Source organism: Glossina fuscipes, unplaced genomic scaffold (genome assembly GCF_014805625.2).
Source record: "Glossina fuscipes isolate IAEA_lab_2018 unplaced genomic scaffold, Yale_Gfus_2 241, whole genome shotgun sequence".
NCBI lineage: Eukaryota > Metazoa > Arthropoda > Insecta > Diptera > Glossinidae > Glossina > Glossina fuscipes.
Window position 1 is genome coordinate 376,246 of NW_023998584.1, and position 20,108 is coordinate 396,353.

General features: G+C 33.9%; 1 protein-coding gene and 1 long non-coding RNA gene across 27 annotated transcripts in view; one reads left to right on the forward strand and one right to left on the reverse strand.

Moving 5' to 3' along the window:
- The window catches only part of LOC119642703 (casein kinase I), a 43,088-nt gene extending 38,132 nt beyond the window's left edge, over nt 1-4,956 (forward strand). For 18 of the 26 annotated variants that reach the window (XM_038041962.1, XM_038041963.1, XM_038041964.1 and 15 more), the window contains 3 exons: nt 2,127-2,363; nt 3,950-4,056; nt 4,125-4,456. In XM_038041962.1, coding sequence (XP_037897890.1) covers nt 2,127-2,363; nt 3,950-4,056; nt 4,125-4,176 — 396 coding nt within the window. In that variant the 3' untranslated portion in view covers nt 4,177-4,456. Of the gene's footprint in view, nt 1-2,126; nt 2,364-2,508; nt 2,541-3,949; nt 4,057-4,124 lie in introns of those variants that run through there. The other 8 variants (XM_038041966.1, XM_038041967.1, XM_038041954.1 and 5 more) reach the window with 3 other exon arrangements.
- LOC119642705 lies at nt 4,691-10,117 on the reverse strand. Its single transcript, XR_005248111.1, has 2 exons — nt 8,595-10,117; nt 4,691-8,541 (listed from the first exon to the last, which is right to left on the reverse strand). It is a non-coding gene; the product is annotated as an uncharacterized LOC119642705 (long non-coding RNA).
- Between the last annotated feature and the right edge of the window lie 9,991 nt (nt 10,118-20,108).

Genomic DNA, 20,108 nt, shown 5'->3' on the forward strand with positions numbered 1-20,108 from the left:
AGAACGATTGTTGCTCTCACTCCGAACACGGAACACTCTGCGTGCCACCACAACTTTTATTTTCTTACTTTTCAGTAAACATAAGCAAAGTTACGTAATTCTAAAGAGCCCTTAAAAATGGAAATCTAGAAAGTACCTCCTAATACAAACACTAAAATGCCGTTACAAAGAATCTGTGCACAAGTAGTTTGTATACTAAGGGGTTTTGTAGAACAAATTTCATATACTACATATATATGCAAATAAAGATTTTGTGTTCGTGTTGAAGCGAATCTTTTAACCCTCATCACCTAAATTAAACATACTAAAGAAGCTTAGTTTTGGGTTGAATATAAGTGGCTGGTTCAATTATTGGGATGCACCGCCTACTAAACGAAACCAAAAAATTGTTGATATATTTTGCGAGCAACCTCGCATCGTTTCCAAATTTAATTTGCGTAAATTACTTGAGAATGCATTATAAATGATTGTCAACATTCCGGCAAGTGGCCATCAAGTAATGCCCAACAGAATCTCAAATTTACGTTCCCGCCATCAGCGTGGAGTACATATGTTTTTTTTTCATTCCTTAAACATCGTTGCGTTATTGACACGGCAAAGCTACGCACCGTATCAAGATTTTCGTTTGTTGGGCGGACTGATAATATTTGAAAGGAAAATGGAACGTATCCAGAGATAGCTCCTATAGTCGACGAATTGATCTACATGTTGAACGCTATTTTAAAAGACAGACCAAAGACACTATTTACGGTTTATGTGGTGTCCGGCGCATACTTGGATGAGTTACAAATATTTTGCAATTTTGTTACATACCTTCCGCGTTGAATGCAATGAACGCACCTCTCACATGAAGACAGAAGTTGACAAGCATTAAAACAACTAATAAAATATTTACTTCATCACAGCCCATAGATTTCCGTGCCGCATATTATACAACTGTAAAAACTAAAGTACATTAAACAACAACTCTTTTTTTCGTGTTTTCCCGTGGGTTCGCAAAGTTTTTTATTCTCATAACAAAAATGTAATTGAAGGGTTTTATTGTATGTGTTTGGCTATTGTCTTGTAATAGCAAGTTTGACGCAATGTCACGAAAACTATGATAATAAGAAAACGCATTCACAACTCATTATGGCTACCAACCATCCAGCATCAGCACCGGAATAGAGCTGTTAGAGTTGATACCAAGCTGGTACTGTTACAATTAATTTTCAAAATCACGTTATTTAGGTGATGGGTATAGAATACACGGCTGCTCATGAAACCCTATTTCATTTTTATTGTATTACGTGTTTCCAAAAATTTTGATCCGCGACTTCTGCAGGTAAAAATGATAAATAAATGGTAAATAATGGTTCGATCATTTTGATCTTCCTCTACATAAAAAAACATAATAACAAATAAGTTTTTCCATTTAATATTATTGCTTTATTCAGCGTACGCTCCCGCTAATCACGGAGTACTTAAAATTCTTCTTCTTCCAAGTTCATTGCTTTTGTTGTTTATTTGAAGAAATCTCTGAAAACGACATTTTTTGGTCACGTTTTGCAAGAGTTGTCCCTGCCAAAATATTGCAGCTGGAACGAAAAGCCTTACCACACCCACCGTATTCATCAGATATGACACTTCGTGAGTACCACTTGTTCAGATCGGTGCAGCATGGGTTGACCGGCAAGCGGATCCCCAAAGTTGGGTGGGTAAATCGCTGCCAAACAAATACAAGTTCCTTTGACATGATGTCACCATTTTGCCAAAAATATCATATAATATTGTATGATGGAAACTGTTTTGACTAATATATATTGTGTCAATTTTCTAAAATAAATGCCTTTTTTCAAGTGAAAAAGTGATCAACATTTTTGCAAACACCTAGTAATTGTTTTTAATAGCTTCCCTTTCCATTACAATCTTAGTATGCTTCACACAATATTTTACCTTGCCTTTTTTGCTTGAATTAAAAGCATGCCCAGTTCAGTTTCAGTTCACTGCATGCGTACTATTTTGTACACTTCAAGTAAATTGCATCTGGGAATTTAATGCATGTTCTACATTTATTTTCATTTGAAGAAATTAAATTTTCGTTGAAAAAAATATGATTAGAGAGCATATCAATTATCATTATTTAGAGGCAACCCGAAGAATCAGGCAGTGATGATGATAGCCCTTTCGATCCATATCATGTGAAAAGTGATCATGAAGAGTCAAGTCAGGGTGTTACTGCTACAGCTGCTGCTGCTGCTGTTGCTGCTACTACTGCTACTACTGCTACTACTGCTACTACTGCTACTACTACTATTACTACTACTACTACTACTGCAACTAATGCTGCCGTTGTTACTTTTGATGGTGATGTCGCTGCCGTTGTATGACAAGAATGAAACCATTGATGTTTCGATTTTGAAACAACAAAATTTTTTTTTTTAATTTTCTTACACACACAGTAACCAACAACAACAAAACAAGTTTTTGTTTCCTTAATATCTTATATTTTTGAATTTTGTTTTATAGTTTATCCTTCCCTCCCTTCACAAATGCGAAAGGTACTGAAAGTGATTACGAATATATATGTGTACTCTATGTTATGTTTGTACTAATGCAGTTGCGTCTTACACATTAACCGCTCTTAACCTAAATCATAAGACAAGCAATATTGTTAAATGTGTATTAAAAGTTGAGCAATAATAAAATTTAACTCAACGTTGCTTGAAATTTTCGTCAAAGAATTTTGAAGGACAATAGCAAGATAAGCTTTTACCTACACGCTCTTAAAACAATGATAACACGTCGCTCAATAATTCCCGCGACTGACATTTAGATGCTGTTTCTAACAAAAAGTGCAGTAAACGTCAACTCTCAAATGATGCGCATTAGAATTTCGCGTCTTTTCGGTCATTTGTTTAAGCGTTGCAGTGATGTTAGTACGGTACGGTGAAAAATTTAGGATAAGAGTCGTTGCAGAGACTTCAGCTTACTTCAACTGTTACAAATGATACTAAATCATTCCATAAAAAAAGCCAAGAAATAATGAGAAAACGTTCCGCTGCTTATATTACTCTTGCAGGTGTTTACACTTTGCTTAAGCAAGTTTTCGTGTGGGTTAGAGGAGAGGAGAGGAGAGGAGGTTTAGCATTGTAGAATAAGGACCATCCGCAGGTACACATCGTTTTCCTTTATTTCCTTTAAAGAGTCGTTAGGGCACTTGTTACTATTTCTTTTCGCGATCCAATTTGCCAAATCTACTACTTAAGTATCGATCAAATGTCTTTGGGATTTGAAGCGGGTACTTGCTTGAGAAGACGCAACGGAATGTTTCGGCCCACGTAGTGTATATTTATTGAAACGAATCTAGGTAAAAGAAAACGTGTGATAAAATTTGTACCTTATTCCACAAGTAATGTAAAAATACTAAACAATATCTCATTGCTTTTCACATGATAGGACTGGCTTTGTACACGGTTATCATCCACACATATTTTCCACTCTTAAGTAAAAAAAGAATTTCTTGCAATTAAATATATTTCGGTGCTATTCTAATCACGTTGCTGATATCTTTTTAATATTTCTGCAATTTGAAATTCTGAAGTCATCTTCAATGATCATCAGTAGCAGTAGCAGTAATGTCATTCGATATGTTTTACAGACAAATTCAATCAGCATATTTTGATTACACTTTACTCTGTGTGGAAAATCGGTTGTTATTAAAACGTACATCTAACAATCATATTAGACCTCATGCGGATCACACCACACAATTAGATAAATGCCTACGCTAAGTGTGTTGTACTGTTTCTATTAAACTTTTAAAAGAAAAATATATGTATACATACATGTGAGCTGTTTTAGTGTTTCTTTTTGAACAAAAAACAAAGCATACAATTTTCCGTTATGTTTAGATTATATGGAAATCGATTAAGTTTGAAATCTTATGTCTTTTCATGTACATTTTCAGGTTGTGAGTTCGACAAATGGTGAACTAAATGCGGACGATCCCACTGCTGGTCATTCAAATACTCCCATAACACAGCAACCAGAGGTTGAACTTGTGGACGAAACAAAGTTAGTACAAAAAAAACATTTTTGAAAAGACAAAAATATTTGTCTCGTTCCTTTTTTGTTCCTTTTAGATGTTGTTGTTTCTTTAAACGAAAGAAGAAGAAATCATCCCGTCAAAAATGACTAGATGGTGTCCAATGTAGTCCAGAACGCGAAGCAGTTACTCTGTTGCGCGCCACTTCACATTCAAATTCACGGGATAGCGTTTTAAATAATCCTAGTCAGGATTATATACAACAAGCAACGTCGCAGCATACGTTGCGTTATCCTCCATCCGCGTCTATGTTGACGCCCACACCAACTACAAATACACCGACACTTCCGTTGTAATTTATGTTAAACAAAAAACAAAAAAAAAATTTATAAAGCAGAAAAAAAACAGAATAACAAAAAAAAAAAAAAATAAGAACTACTATAGTTATTATCATACTAAGTTTAATTAAAATTTAATTTTTATTGTAATTTTATTTTTTTATCATTATATAATCTTTTTTTTTGCGTTCTCTTATAAATTATGCAAAGGAAAAAATCACATGATAAATACATGATGATCATGTTGATTATGTAGGCACTGATCAAATATTTGCAGACTTTAAATTCATTACTTCTTCAACGATAACAGCAAAAATATCCAATGAGTGTAGGAAAAGTTGTAGAGAAAAGTAAAGACCACAAAATATTAGGGAATTAACCTAAGAAGGACAGCTTACAAAGTTTAAATGCGATGTTAATTTAGATCGCATCAAATCTTATGGTTTTTAGTCCCGTTCACTATATATGAGATTTCATTCCGTTGCAACGTTCCCCCATAAAAGAATTATATTTTCTTGTATAGGAAAAACCTTTGAACCGATGTAATCACTTAGATACGTTTCGTGATCACTTTTTAATTCCTTAAAATGACGAAAATTTAATCTGAAGTCTCTACACTTATAATTTTCGTTTACGTTAACAGGTAAATAGAATTTTGAAAGTTCCCGCAAATCTTTAAAAATTAAGATGAATGACGATATTGTTTAAATACGTAATAGTCACCTAATACTGTTCGACGTGGATTCTATTAGCTTACTGACATGTTTATACAGGTCAAAACTTATCATGCATATATGTGCTCCTTTGGGATGAATGTACGCCATAGAGTGGACTTTGTAACATAACTTATTAGGGAAATTTCAAAATTACTAGGGAGAAATTGCGCTTTATAGCTTTCTGAGATGCGATTTAAGGCGATCGATCATTTCACAAACAAATTAGAAGCTGTAATCTAGCAAAACAGAGCTTTCTTACAAGATAAGCGTGTCGTAACTTGTTTGAATTTTTCCCCAATCCTCCAAACTTCAAGGTATATCACATCAGCACTTTTAAAAATTGTTTGAGGTTACCGTCATGGCGTTTATCTCTGATAAAGCGACCTCAGTCATTTAAATTTTCTAATAGAACATACTTTTGCGCTTTCGACATCTCTTCCAAAAATAAATGATTAAAACCGTATATGTAACATTATAAATGAACATAAAATTACTATTCGTGGTCCTTTTGATGATTTCCGATTGAGGTGTACTTTGCGGTTAATAATTTGTAGTTAGCGCCTTAAACGGAATGTCTCTAAATAAATGACTCTTATAGGCTAGGCCATTATCTTAGACTGCATAACTGAAATAATTTTTGAGTTGTACCATTTGGTGGAATGGAAGAGTTCTGTTTCACTTTTGTGGGTAATGACATGTTTTATTTTATGTAATGTTTATTTTCTTACGTGCTGCGTTTCGCTTAAATCAGTTAAATAAATTTACAATAATTTTCGACCAAACCTTACGTGCAAGCACTCGGGTCATATTTGCAGTAGAAAATCGTCATAAGTTTCAGCCGAGTGTGATGTGCACCTATTCTGACCGTCATTCTGATCTTATTCCTAAACTCCAAAAGGAAAGTCTTTACACATGCACAAGAATGTTACTGAAATTTCCGAAGACAAATTATTCGTAATCTTTCCTACTTAATATTTTAAAAGTAAATGAACTGAATTATGGAGGTTGTGAATTTTCGCATCCAAGTATTTACTTCTTTACAATTAAACATAAAAAGACTTATAACATTTAAGATATTTAATAAAACTTTCACTAATGCGATAGAGTAACAGAAAGTTTTTTTAATGCGTTTGAACGCTCACATTTTATTCAAAGAATGCTTTAATTTCTATCCGTTGTACTTTCGATTTACTATACCATACAGAGTAACACAAATCCATCACTTGAATTTTAATCTTATAAAATGAACACACAGGATTGTGATAATGCCAACGACATTTCATTTATAACTCTTAATTCACGTGGGGATAGCTATTACTAAATCACTGCGAGAAGCGTGACCCGCTTTTTGTGACTGTAAAGAATAAGACTCTAATATTGCCCTTCAAATCGGATTAAGTTTGACAACGGAAAATAATCGTTACGTGCGAGCTTTCTACTGCAAATGTAATCTAAATCTATCTCTAAATCTTGACCATTAGCTTTAGAAGCAGTACCTGATGATTAAAGCGATGCATTCCGGTTATGACGACTTAATAGGAGCTTATTAATATTATGCTTTTTAGATAAGAACAAATACCACGTAAACCAGGTACAATTGCTTGTGTAAGCTCAACTTGCAGGAAGAAAACAAAAATTAAACAACGAAAGATCTATTTGTTTTGCTGTGAAACTTGATAAATGCTTTCTCCAGCTGAAAAGAACAGGAGTAGGTATCAGCTTTGTCACAGACTGGACGTATGTCTCATAAGGGCAATATTTTGAGTCAGTTTAGACATGTGTACCCGTCATTTCCAGTTTAAACTGTCACCTCCGCAAAAAAAAAATCTAAAAAGAAAGTTTGAACTTGACGTTAACCTGTTATGACGCTATAATGTCTCAATAATCATGTCTCAATGAATATCAATTATCATCGTGGAAAGGTTTTTGTTATTTTCGGAATGATTGATACCAGTCAATTAGCGCGCCGAACTCGGAGGCAGTTGTCCAAAATGGGAACGTTAAAACTTGGAGCAAAGCAAATAACGGCGGCACCTTTGTAGTAATCTTCTTCTAATTCAAGAGCCCAAACAATCATAAGCATTATGAAACAAAGTTAAAAAAAACAATTTTACTTTTAGAGCAATTATTATACCACCTTTGACGGTTTCCCGAATAAGAGAAAAGAAATTATTAGAGAATTTGCTATGATCCAGTTAACCAAAAATTTTGATGAACTTGGCGCCATCGTGGTATCAAAATTTATATAGCAAATTCATTACCAAACTGAAGTAGCCACGTCCGTCTATCCGTTCGAAGCATAGCTCTACAATATGAATTACATTTTTATAGCCATCATTGTAGAATAACGACCTGACACGTCAGTAACAAAGCTTCCAGTATTTAAGGAATATCGAAGTGTGCAAAAATTCTACGGACTTTAAACTATACACATTATTGAGTTAAGAAAAAAGTTCTGTACTCAAGTCGAGCCGAAATATTCATTGATCAACTTACAATTCACAAAGCCTTAAATTGTGAAAGCAATTTTGTGGAAATGTAGCCTTTATTGACTTGTTAGTCGTACACATGTTTACAGTTAAAGAAAGGTTAAGTTATGGATAAAAGACTGTAAACACTAAACAGCCATATAATTAGCAAAGTTTTATAGTTTAATAAAAATTCTTTGCGAAAATGATCGAATGGACCCTGGGCATCCTTTAAAAGTCTTACAAATAGAAAAATACTTAAGTTATAGAAAATTCTATGCATATCTAAACATATATTAGAAAGAACTCAGCGTTAAATTTAAATGAATTTTCTCTGACGCTCATATACACATCTAAGATGTTGGATAACTAAGATTATTGTAAGCATTGGTTGATTTTCTACTAGTGTACGAATGTTGAATTGAAATTAAAAAAAGTTATTAAAAATTTCTTTTGTTTAAAATATACTTTCGGTTAAAAAGAAAATACTTAAGTTCTGCCTTTTGCTGCCGGCAAAAAAGCATTCTTTTAAATAAATCTAGTTATTATTATGATGAATTTTCTCCTTTTTTTTAAGTTCTTACTAAATTGTTAAAAAAAAGGAAACAAGAAAAACTCCAAACAGCATTAACTCTCGTTAATTTATAAAATAAAAGATTAAATAAAAACAAAGAACTACAACTCATTTCTCTCATATGCATAACAAACAGAAATTTCGCACTTTAGTTTTACAGGAAAGTATATAAATAAATTAAGAAAGTTAATCAATGTAAACTTAATTCAATCTTTCTCGTAAGTACTGCTCTCTGTAATAATAATAATAATAGTAATAATAATAATAATAATAACATTAAAGAAATTATAATAAATTTTCGTAAATGTATAAACACGTGTACATTGAGTAAGCAAAAGATAATACGTATTTCATAAGCATATGAATTCATATTTTCATGCATGCGAAGGGTATACGAGGGCTGATCAAAAGATTAAACCTTCGGAGTTGTATAAGTACAATCGCTAAACTTCCCTTTCTTATTTTGTAGACATTTGCTGATATTTTCTTACTTTGAAAGCCATATCTAATATGAGATTTATTGACGACTAACGAAAATCTCGCACTTGCCTTAGCACATTATTCCTGCCTTTCGTTAACGCACGGAAAGTATAGTTAAATAACGAGGCAATCATCGTAATCAAAATTGTTACGATGTTTTTTGAAGTTTATTTATTTTTACTGCCTAGTTTTTTACTATGCCGAAATAACAAAATAGCTTGCTCGGGATCGGACAAACAAATTGTTAATATCACCACGAACCTCCTTTTTTGATGAGACATTAATAGATACGAGCAATCGGATCTTTAGTATTGTTATTCAACTTTAATGCTATTATTTTTTATGAAGTAACGGCCACCGCATCGTTTGTAATTAATAAATCCTGTGACTATTAATATAGTTGTACTGAATTTATATTTCCGTTTGCAATAAATGACATTTGTCGTTGGAATGCTCACAGATATAAATTGACAAAGGAACGAACGTGATTTATACTCCCTTAGTTGAAAACAATAGTGATCCATCACGTACAAATACGCAAAAAATACGAAAACATATTTGTCTCAAACTTGGTACAAAGAATAGTGTAAAAACGATCCCCACGGGCCAACTGACAAGTTCAATTTTCGTAATATATTTTGCAATCACAATATGTAAGCCTAAGGGCCAGCTATAACTTTCTCATTTGCTTTTTTAATCTTTCAAAGTAAACTTCATCTGTTGAACTTAGTGCTTAACATCTTCAAAGTTCGTTCGTTTCCTATCTAGAAACCTATTTGCCATGTTTTTGTTTTATTCGAAGAAAAATCCTCCAACATTAAACGCTTTCAATGTTGTGGATTATTTTTCCGAGTAGTAGTAGTGTAGTAAATATTGGCAACAAAGTAGTGAGAGATGTTAAAAATAAACTATTTCGTCAGAATAGATAACATTAAAGAATTGGACGCAACTTACAGTGCTGTAATCTAATTACTTTTAACGACACGACGAGATAAAGGTAGTTTAAAAACAGACAACCCTAGGAATTTTTTTTTGAAAAAATGTGTTTGCCTTTTTAAAGCCCACAAATATGGCCTTAGTTTCATTTTTAAACTTTATCTATAGAAACCAAAGGGATGGTCGGACAGATAAAAGCTTCATATGCCATCTATCAATCTAAGCTTCAGGTTTGTAACAACAGTTAGATGGCGGAAAATTGTCAATAACAAAAAAAAAAAAATTAAATTACCTACCAAACCTATTAGTACATCAAAAAATTTGTGACAGTAAATCTTTAAAATATTCGATCAACCCTCGTATATATATGAAAAGTTAGATTCTTACCTACTATTATTTCTTATATTCGCTATTAATTGCTAAAGAATCATTTCCATTAAAGCAAACCGATTAATTTACTTCATCCAATATTCTACCTTTTTATTGTTATGTTCTGCTCAAGAGGCAAAAAAGCATAAAAAGATCGAAAATAAAAACCATATATAAATTTAAGTTTAACCTACAAATTAACGTACATTTAATTTTTTTTTTTCTATAAAATTTACTTAATAAAATATTTTTTTATTAGCAATAATTGAAAGGAAGCGTACGTCAAAAACAAAAAAAAGAAAAGCTTGAATATAAAAGAAAATTAATTCTTTCTTTTTCTCTTATTTAAAAGGCAGCTAATCAACTGCTTGTACTTGTAAATATTTGCCAAAAAAAGTAAAAATAAAAAGGAAAAAGAAAAGAAAATACAAAAAACTAAATATAATTTAAACAAATATACAAAAACAAAACATTTTACTGAGTTTTTCTTTCAAAATATCTCTCCTCCAACGAAATCAAAAAAAAAAGAACAAAAATACAGAAAAACCTTCACTTTGCCTCAAAATAAAAAACAAAAAAAAAACCACCACCAAACCTAATTTTCTCTTTGAGACAAGGTAAAAAAAAACTTATGAAACGTAAGACAAAAACCAACAAGTAAATAAATAAAGCTCACTGCTAAATGAAATGTTCACTCTTTTATGGAATTTATACAAAACACAATAACAAAGTATATAAGCAAGCAATTGAAATATATATTTTATTTCTATTATTAATCAATGGCATAAACCGAGGTTTCCTTTCCCAGTTATGTAATTATTAAATTCAGTTGCTAGCATTATTTAAAAATATCACTCTTTTCACACCCAGTATCGAAGAAGGTGAATGTATATTATTTGCCATTTGAATAAATAGAGCGTTTCTGATCCTAAGCCGATTTTGCCACGTTTGTAGAAATATTTTCTATATTTGTGTTTTTAATTTAGATACGCAGATGTCAACCGATTATATTCGTACTTATAATGGGTGAGAAAGCTGAAAAATTTTAATAAGTGCAATCTTCAAATATTGTAAAATAAAGCACAGCCTGTCCATCTATAATTTGAGTCAAAAATTTATAAGGGCGATAATTCTGGTAGCATGACAACGACTAAATAAAAAGAAACAAAAAAAGATGAAAGATTAATTTGAACTTCCAGAGATACAAATCAAAGCCTACATAGGATTTTGAAGAGATTTGACTAGTCCTTCTGTTCATTAGCTTCTTCCAGGATTTCAAATGCTATAATTTTCTTCGTTATCACAGCTTGCCTATTGTCAAAATCAGACTTGAGCGATGAGCGTCTAAGCCTGCACGTTGACATTTTCACTATTATCGTCCCTCGTCCCATATTTTAATCGAAAATTTGAATAATTTTCAAACATTGTTATAACTCGTTATAGTCCCATGCAAAATCGCAATCTCTGCCCAAACGAAACGCCAAATGATTTGAATGTTTATCATGGCCTATCATAAAAAGGGTAAATAAAATCCCCTATCGTCCCTATTCCACAGAACAGAAAAAACATATTTAATATGTAATTCAATGAAGATAAATACATGCGCAATAATTATACTTCGTATTAATTTCTACTGTTAAACCATAGCATTATCTAATTAATATGGTATTATGTTGCCCTTATGAATAAGGCCGGCTGCGTGGCCAAGAGCACATCAAGTTTCTCCGAGTGGTCACATCAAACTTCTCCCATTCAGACAGTATCTCAAGCTTAAGTTCCTTACGCGTAAAATACTGCTTAGACAGTGAGAATATCTTGCTGGAATGTATTCCACAGAGGCCCTCCATCACGTTCAGGTCGGCACTTTTGGGTGGCCACCACAGTAAAGATATATTGCATGATTGAAAAAAATTCTTTTAACCCATGTGACATGGATGGAAGCGTTGTCTTCTTGGAACGTCCAATTATCACCATATAACTCTTCAGTTTATTAAATTGCTCTCAACAAGCTAAGTACAAATCATGTTTTTAACTTTCCTCGTATTTCGAATGCAGCCCTTACTATATGAGGTCGACTGCCACTGTTTACACTTGCAACACGTTACACGAGGATATCGTACCCATATTTTTGGTGACTGAATTAAAATTTTGCTCAACTCTTCTTCCTAACATTTGTATTTACCGACAAACGCAACACGGGCATTTTCATGGCGCTAGGGCAAGCGTGGTTTGCAATTTTGTGTTCATATCTAAGACTATCTTGGTTAAGTTCTTGCATACGCTGTCACGTTACATTTGGGACTAATTCTGCATTTATTTGCCTGCAACTCGTTTTTTTATTGGCCGCTAAATAGCGTGTGCGCTCCTTTCTCCTTTGACCTACGGTTGGGATGCGACCATTGCGCTTAATGCAACTATAATCATCAGGATCTTTTAAGTAATTTGGACCTTATTGCAGGACCGATTTATCGCAACTGCTATCTCTCCAATTGTCTTACCAGCAAGTCTCTTCCTTTTTTAATTTTCCGACACCGCGCCTCCGAAAGTTCGCTTTCACATAACATTTTTAACTAGCAACAAAAATATGAGCACAATTAGTTATTAAAATATATCGCAAACGCTTTCATTACTCACCTACGAGAGTACATTTTTTATAAACCACAAACAAAAATTAAAATGTTCACTACTCAGCGGCAGAAACTCGAACGATGGCAATTGCACATATAATATTTTCAATTGAATTTCCAAACTACCACAATAACCTCAAGCAATAGGAACACAGGCAAAGACGAATGAAAGAAGTACTGACAAAGAGAGAATGTAGCTACAAAAAAATGTATTATAAGCATAAAAATAATTTGCCATTAATTTTTGGATGAAATAAATAAAATTATGTTTGTACATATAATTATTTGTCAGATTGTATTGTTTTAAGGCCCGGTATTTTGATGGTAAATGATTCGTATAATTTAAGATGTGTAAGACAGAGGGACTAAGTCAAAAATGATGTTCAATGAAATAATTTCCGTTTGATAGTACTGATGACGATGTTAGATGTGCAAGGAAGAACTTATATTCACTTCCACAGAAATCCACGGAGATCCACTACAAGTCGCTCATTGAATTTGCTTTATTTTATGCTTTTTAAACTTTAAAATGATTTAAATACTAATTGAAAATATATCTTGGTGTGTTAAAACAATTTTTTTTTATTTTGTTTTGATCAGATATGGGGATGTTTTCTGTGATGGGTGTGATAGATTTGAAAATTCTATCGTTATATTTGTTAGCAAAACGAAAATGTTTTTATAATAAGAAAGAATGGAAAGAAAACTTTTTTCGCTTTCTTTAATCTTTACACCCAACATTGAAGTGTAAAGACAAATCAAGATTGAGAATGGACTTCGATAAGCACGCAAAGGCCGAAAAACTTTACAAACTTGTGCATCAAGTTCAAGTTTACAATTTACCTTTTGCGGGCGTGCTAGTTTCAGGATACGACAAATGGGTGGGTAAACTGTTGGTCATTGCTTAACCGACTCAGACTAACCTACAAATATTTAATGTTCTTTCGAATATCTATGTGCAGCTGTTACACGTAAACTAATAAATATGGACGTTTTATAAATTGCTTCTATCCTACGGTGGTGGATTCAGAGATTTTGTGCAATGTCGCAGAAAATTTATAAGTCCAAACGTTTATAAGGATGTACTCACTGCTCTTTGATCTTATGTTATTTATGTTAATTGATTTATATATATATTCCTAAGCATTGTTGTTTTTAAATTCCTTTGACTGAAAGTTCCCTTTAGTTTTCATTTTTAGTTACATTAATTCAAATGTAAATAAATATAAGAATTGAAAAAAAAAATCAGCGGAAATTAAGCGACAAATGCGATAAAAAACATAATTAACACGAAAAATTTACTTACAAAAGCAATGACGCTTTTAAATACATATACATATATATATATATATTTATGTATGTATGTAATAGCAACAACAGTTAATATTTACAAGCGTATAAGAAAAAATATTATTAAAATACAAGGAATGCGTTCATAACTAAAATATTTAAAAAACAGTAATATTCCACGCATAAATTTCAGTTAAAACTTGTGTAAAAATGCTATTAAATAATTCTTAAGTATAAACAAGGCACACACAACAACAATTATGATAAAATACGAAAAATAAAAAAAACGAGTTATAGAAAATACATATACATATTATAAAAAAAAAAAGACAAAAGGAAAGGAAAAATGTGAAAAGAAAAAAATTGCATTTTTACTATGATCGTTGTAAAATAATATAAACTTAGGCAGGAAATGCAAGTTTATTCAATTTTTCTCTGTTCCAGTAGGAGAAAATTTTAATGATTTACTTGGCTCTGCAATGACAGCTGTTTTTTTGGTAAAATCAAAAGTACTACATGATAACAGTTCGGCCGTGACCGAATCTTTTATATCCATTACCACGGATGGTCTATAGTGTGTGGAGCATTTCATGCTGGCATGGCTGATTTTCTCTATTTTCAAAAATAATACTATTGCTGTATATTCGTGTCCTTTGAAAAGTTTAGATCAGTCTCAAATTCTTTCGTCAATTTGTAGGCGATCATCTCCCAAAGGGGAGAATATTTACCACAGACACTACAAAGTTTGCCGGATGGACAGATGGACGTGCTTTCCAAATTTAAATCTGTGCATTCCAAATTTGAAACTATTATGTATTGAAAAAATTATTAAATTTTAATACACCATGATATTGGGTAGGCGTGGTCAATTTTTCCCATTTTTGTGCAGACATCGCCGAGAGGATGGCATTCAAATTTTTGTGCATTTATCAGCTATAGTTAATTTATAAGAAGCAAAAAATCAATTTTGTATTCTTTTTGAAAAACAGAGTCTTTCGCAGTTCATGTAGTACTGCGGGTGTGCCCTTCCACTGATTTGGCCAATTTTCAATACTAAACTGCTTGCAAGAACTTCCAGCGTTTCTGCCTAATTTGAAATCGACAGCGACCGGGAGAACAAAAACCACTGCACAGACAGACAGCCAGGCAGGCAGACATGTTTAAATCGATTCAGAATTTGATGCTGATCAAAAATATATACCTTGTGGAATCGCTGAAGCTTCTTTGTGGGCGTTGCAAACGTTTTAATAAATAGGATATAGCTCATCCTTCGATGGGTGTGAAAAGTAACATGTTCGTTCTTCAAGCAAAGTTCGTCATGTCATACTGGTAATCAGTTAACAGCGTACGGTGCGTTCACGAGTCAATCTAAATCTTCATTTCACACGCATCAGTTAAAATAAAGTTACGACCCGATATCAAAACAAGAAGAATATAAATTTTCTTTTATGTTAGAAGACACTTCATCGTCACAAAATGTGTATTTAAATTTATATACACTTTATATTAAGTATATTTACATTTTTAGCCGTTTCAAAGCAATTTCTTAATTTCAAATATGTTCTTGTAAAATCAAAGATGCAAAGATTTCTGTAGCTAATGTGATATTAAATACTCAATGTAAATGTAGTCGATGTACGTAAGTAAGTGTAAGTGTGCATTGCCCCCTGATGAATAGCGTTCTACCGTCTTTCCTCCTTCCCATCCGCTTTCTTTAAAAGTTCTTTAACCTTTGTGGAGGAGCTCGGTTTCTTTCAGATGTCCGCAAGAATGGAATAATACCAATTGGGTTATCGTCGAATACAGTTGAGCAGTTTGAGGATGACTTGGCGGAGCTTGGTATTCCGCGGCGAAGTTGATTAGTCTGCTGAACTTAAGATAATCCGAAAATCTATCCTTGAAAATTGTTTTGGAATGAAATATATCGGTGGCAGCGTTCTGCGGAGATAAGAACCGGGAACACGGTGCGGTTGTGTATTTGCGATCGCTTTTGTAAAATTTGCAAATTATGCCGCTTAACCTACGAATACTATTGTTAAGTTAAAAGACTACAAATCCATATTGCGCCATCGCGGTATTGTTCTTGAATTCTTTTGAATCATGGGGATAATCACGTATCTGGCAGTTGACATTTGTTCGTGACCAAACCGCCAATTTATTAACATTTAGGTCCACGTCGTGTAAAACTTTCATATCATGTTCGCTGCTATCATTCACAAGGGAATGAAAAAGCAGAAAAAAGAGTGAAATTTTTGTTTACATTTAACTGTGGCTATCAAAATCCGAAAAATAACAGCTGATTCTCCTCTTTAATACATAAATGAACAAACCAACTATTCACAAACTTAATATATGCGTATATTTATTTCAATTATGAAAAACGATAATAAAAATTATATAGTTAAATTGCTCAACATCATGCAACAGCTAGCTTTTTCTCCACACGCTCAATAATATGGTTTCTCATTTTACTGAAAATAACCAGCCTCTTCTCTATCTATAAGTTTGAACTTTAATTAAGAGCTGATATAGGACCTAGGCGGTAATTCCTGAAAATCACAACTATTGCATTATCGAAAACGAAAATTAGGGTTAACGTTTATTTATTTTCATTGATTTTGAATTATAGCGAAAATTAAACCCCATTGGATGTTTGTAAATTTTTATTACCATTACCATCGCCTCCTTGGTGGTGTTTCCTGCAATACCAATCACAACCACTTCATGCAGCCATACCTTCTCAAATTACAGCGAGAACTATGCCTTTTGTGGCATATCGCACTTTTGTATTCTTTATGTATTTCCCTATACATATGAGGAGGTCGGCACTTACATTGAACGCTTTGGTGCAAAATTTACATAGATATACCGTTTGCAAATGGGTTTTTACCTTATTGCATCAGTTTTAGTATTCGATTCATAGGGAAATGCTCTGATTTTGTTTCATGGCTCTATTATTTTTGCTATCAAGGCGACCTTGCCGCGTGAAACCAACCGACTTTTCAAACTTCTTCAGACTTTTTCCGTGTTCAAAAGGCTGGAGTATGTTAGCTCTTCTAATATATCTTGACCGTCAACTTCAATCAAATTCTCTGTTGTTAACGAACTTCATTCGTCTGCAGACAACCCTTCTTGCTGTTTTTTCCCGTCTCCTATGGTTTATATAACGTCGTTTGAATACTCTTGATGTAAGTTACTATATGGACTCTTTAATTTGTTATAAAAAACCGTAGCAAAACTTTAAATCCTCTCAACACATAGAAGAGAATTTTCAATGTAGTTCCAAAAAGTCAGCTTAAAAGACACAATTTATGATACGTATATGTATCATATGCATATTTTATATGTTTACCTTAGTGTTAATAAAAATCTTCATTAATTTAGCGATCGTTAGTTTCTCTGAGGTGCCTTTCTCGCTGATTTCGTTTATTTTCGCATTGTAATCTTACAAATTTATGTCACCTTTTTGTAGGTTTGTATTTACTGTAAATCTTCCAAATTTAAATCCATGCTTTTAATTAAGATTATATGTATATATAGAGATATATATTTTGGTTTGTTGAGATAAAATAAACTAAGCCAATAAGGTGCACTCAAAGCTTACAGATCTCTTTGCAGAACTTATCCACTGAAAAAAGTTCTGCAGAAATCTTAAAGGAAAAAGTTTTCCTTTTTGCTATTTTTGTTTCACGACTAACTTAAACTTTTTTGCTCGATAAATTTTGTGTTTGTTATTTATTTTCTTCAATAAAATATTTGTTAACCATTTCAACAACCAGAGATTCACAACGTTGTGTAGAAAAGGTTCACTGCGAGCACTAAGTTCTTTGTTTGAACCTCAATAAAGTTGACAAATTATTTGACTACAAACGTGTACAGGCGTTTCGTCCCTTTCTTTATGGTTGGGGCAGCTCAGCGGCCCAGGGAAGGAAACACAAGAAATTTATTGGTTGCAGGGACCTTTGTTTTAGAAATTACACTTTACTCAGCTCTCTACATCTAGGATTCAAAACTCGACTTCTCAGGTCTACGACTCACACGTGACGTCGAAGACTCAAACTCGACTAACTACGTCTAAGACTAAAACGCGACTAACTACGTCTAAGACTAAAACGCGAGTAGCTTAACCTATTTTATTTCCCTACTCTTAACCTATCCTTAGCCTACACCTAATCTAGCCTATTTTATTCTTAATCTATTCCTATTCTATGTCTATCCTATTCTTATGCTATGCCTATCCTACTCTCATTCTACCCTATTCTTATGCTAGCTTATCCTATGCCTTCTTATGCTATGCCTATCCTATTCTTATGCTAGCTTACTCTTTAGCACTCCCTCTCTCCCCAGCCAGAGACTGTCGGTCCGGTGCCCGTGTACGGTGGGGTTCTGCGTACATCTGGGTAATCAGTCCGGCCGCATTAGTTTGGATTACTGACGGCAGGCCCGTCATTCGGTGGCCGGGTGGTACCAAGGTCAGGTCGGCCTTGGAGTAATATGGGAAGATTGGCTGTGTCGTGGCAGGGTTGTGGCACAGATGTACCCTCGGGGTAATGCGCGTGGTGTCTCGGGGTCACGGGTTTTCCTTGTCGGGAAGTTGGTTGCCGCTATTAACTTTACTCGTGGAAGAAAATTGTTGTGTCGGTAGATTGTAGACGTCGTAGGAGAGGGTCGATATAGGGTGATCTCGTTGTGCTGGTTGGATAGGATTTCGCCTTCGTATCGCGGTGTGCCCATCTGATGACATTCTGTGTGGTGGGCATGGAGCGTTTGCTAAGCTGGCCGATATTACTGGTCGCGAAGCTGGTCGGTTCCGGAGGCGCGGTCGCTGGCGTCATTATCTCCACGGCTCCCCAGCGGCATTGCGGGGTGTCTGGCTCGGTGAGCGACAGGACCGCTAGTACACGAACTAGCGTCGTTTGTTGTTTGTTATTAATTTCGACGGCATCGGGGGTCTCACATTCCTTCGTTGTCGCAGCCGATGCTGAGCTGCTCGTGTTGAACGTTGGATCCCGGGGCCTCCACCGGGTCTCAAGGGATCCTCTTGGGGCGTTATCGCCGGCGTGCATCTCGTGAACTGGTAGTTGCGTATTATCGTTGGCTGCTGCCGTGGCGTCGGAGTCGAACCCCGGCCGCGGGACGTGGGTGACCTGCTAGCAACGGGATGCGTGTTAGTAGCACAAATAATTATACGAAATGAAAACTGCCCTGGGCGCTTTAAGTATGGTTCATTGTTTTCTCTCTTTTATTTTATTTTTTTGTATTTTGTTTGCTATTTTTTTTTGTTTAGGATTTGTTGTTGTTTTTTTTTTTAAATTATTTCTTGGCCCGTACAAATTTCTACGGGGGGTTAGTGGCTTATATTGTATGAATGTCTTTATATTTATTTTACTTGCTTACTTATTCATTTATTGACATATCTGAGTTTTCAAATTATCTTTAAACTTCGCTTATTATTAGTTTGTTAATATATCTTACTTTGGCGTCCGGATTGGACATTAATGTCCACGGATGGCCACTATGAATCGGAAGTCAAACTCGATTAACCGATCTGATTACTGATTACGTTAGATACCTACGAAGAGGTAAATGAGATAACGATAGAAAAAGTGTGTTGCTCTAATATATTTCTTCTTTACTCCTTTGCCAGATACTAGATTATTTACGTTTACCCTTGTGGTATTCTTCCGTTGCCGTCTGTGCTCCCGGTGATGTAAAATATCTTAACAAGCTCAAACGATACATTTTAAATGCAGAATCAGAAAAAGTGTACTTGAACATTAAGTTCCATTAACAATAAACTCAAGTAAAATAAATTATCAGTCGAATTCAATTGATTCTTAGAAGTAAATCTTCTACTAATTATTATTAAAAACTATCATAAAATATGTAAGGAGAAGAAAGAAAAACAATAACAATATAGCTAGTTCTCCTTTTCCGTTTTAGCTTTTCATTTTCCTTTTTTTTTTTGTATACTTTCAAAACACGAATTGAATTTTTATCCGATCGCAAAGAAAACCTCCGCACTTTCAATTAGTTCCAAAAAAACTGCCCGCAACGCTCTTTGATTTTGTTCTACTTTTGGCATTCTTACGACAACTCTTTTCTCTTCAATTCGCCGTATTTGGTGTAGTGGGTTTTTCGCGGCGAGCACTTTGCGGTTGTTTAATTAGCGTAGGCTCTTATGAGTAGTAGAATGCCAGCCATTGTTGTTGCGTGCTCGTTTTCGTGTCTTTTCAGCTTCTGTGCTCGTTTGCTTATTCTTAACGATGTCGTGTGTGTGGAT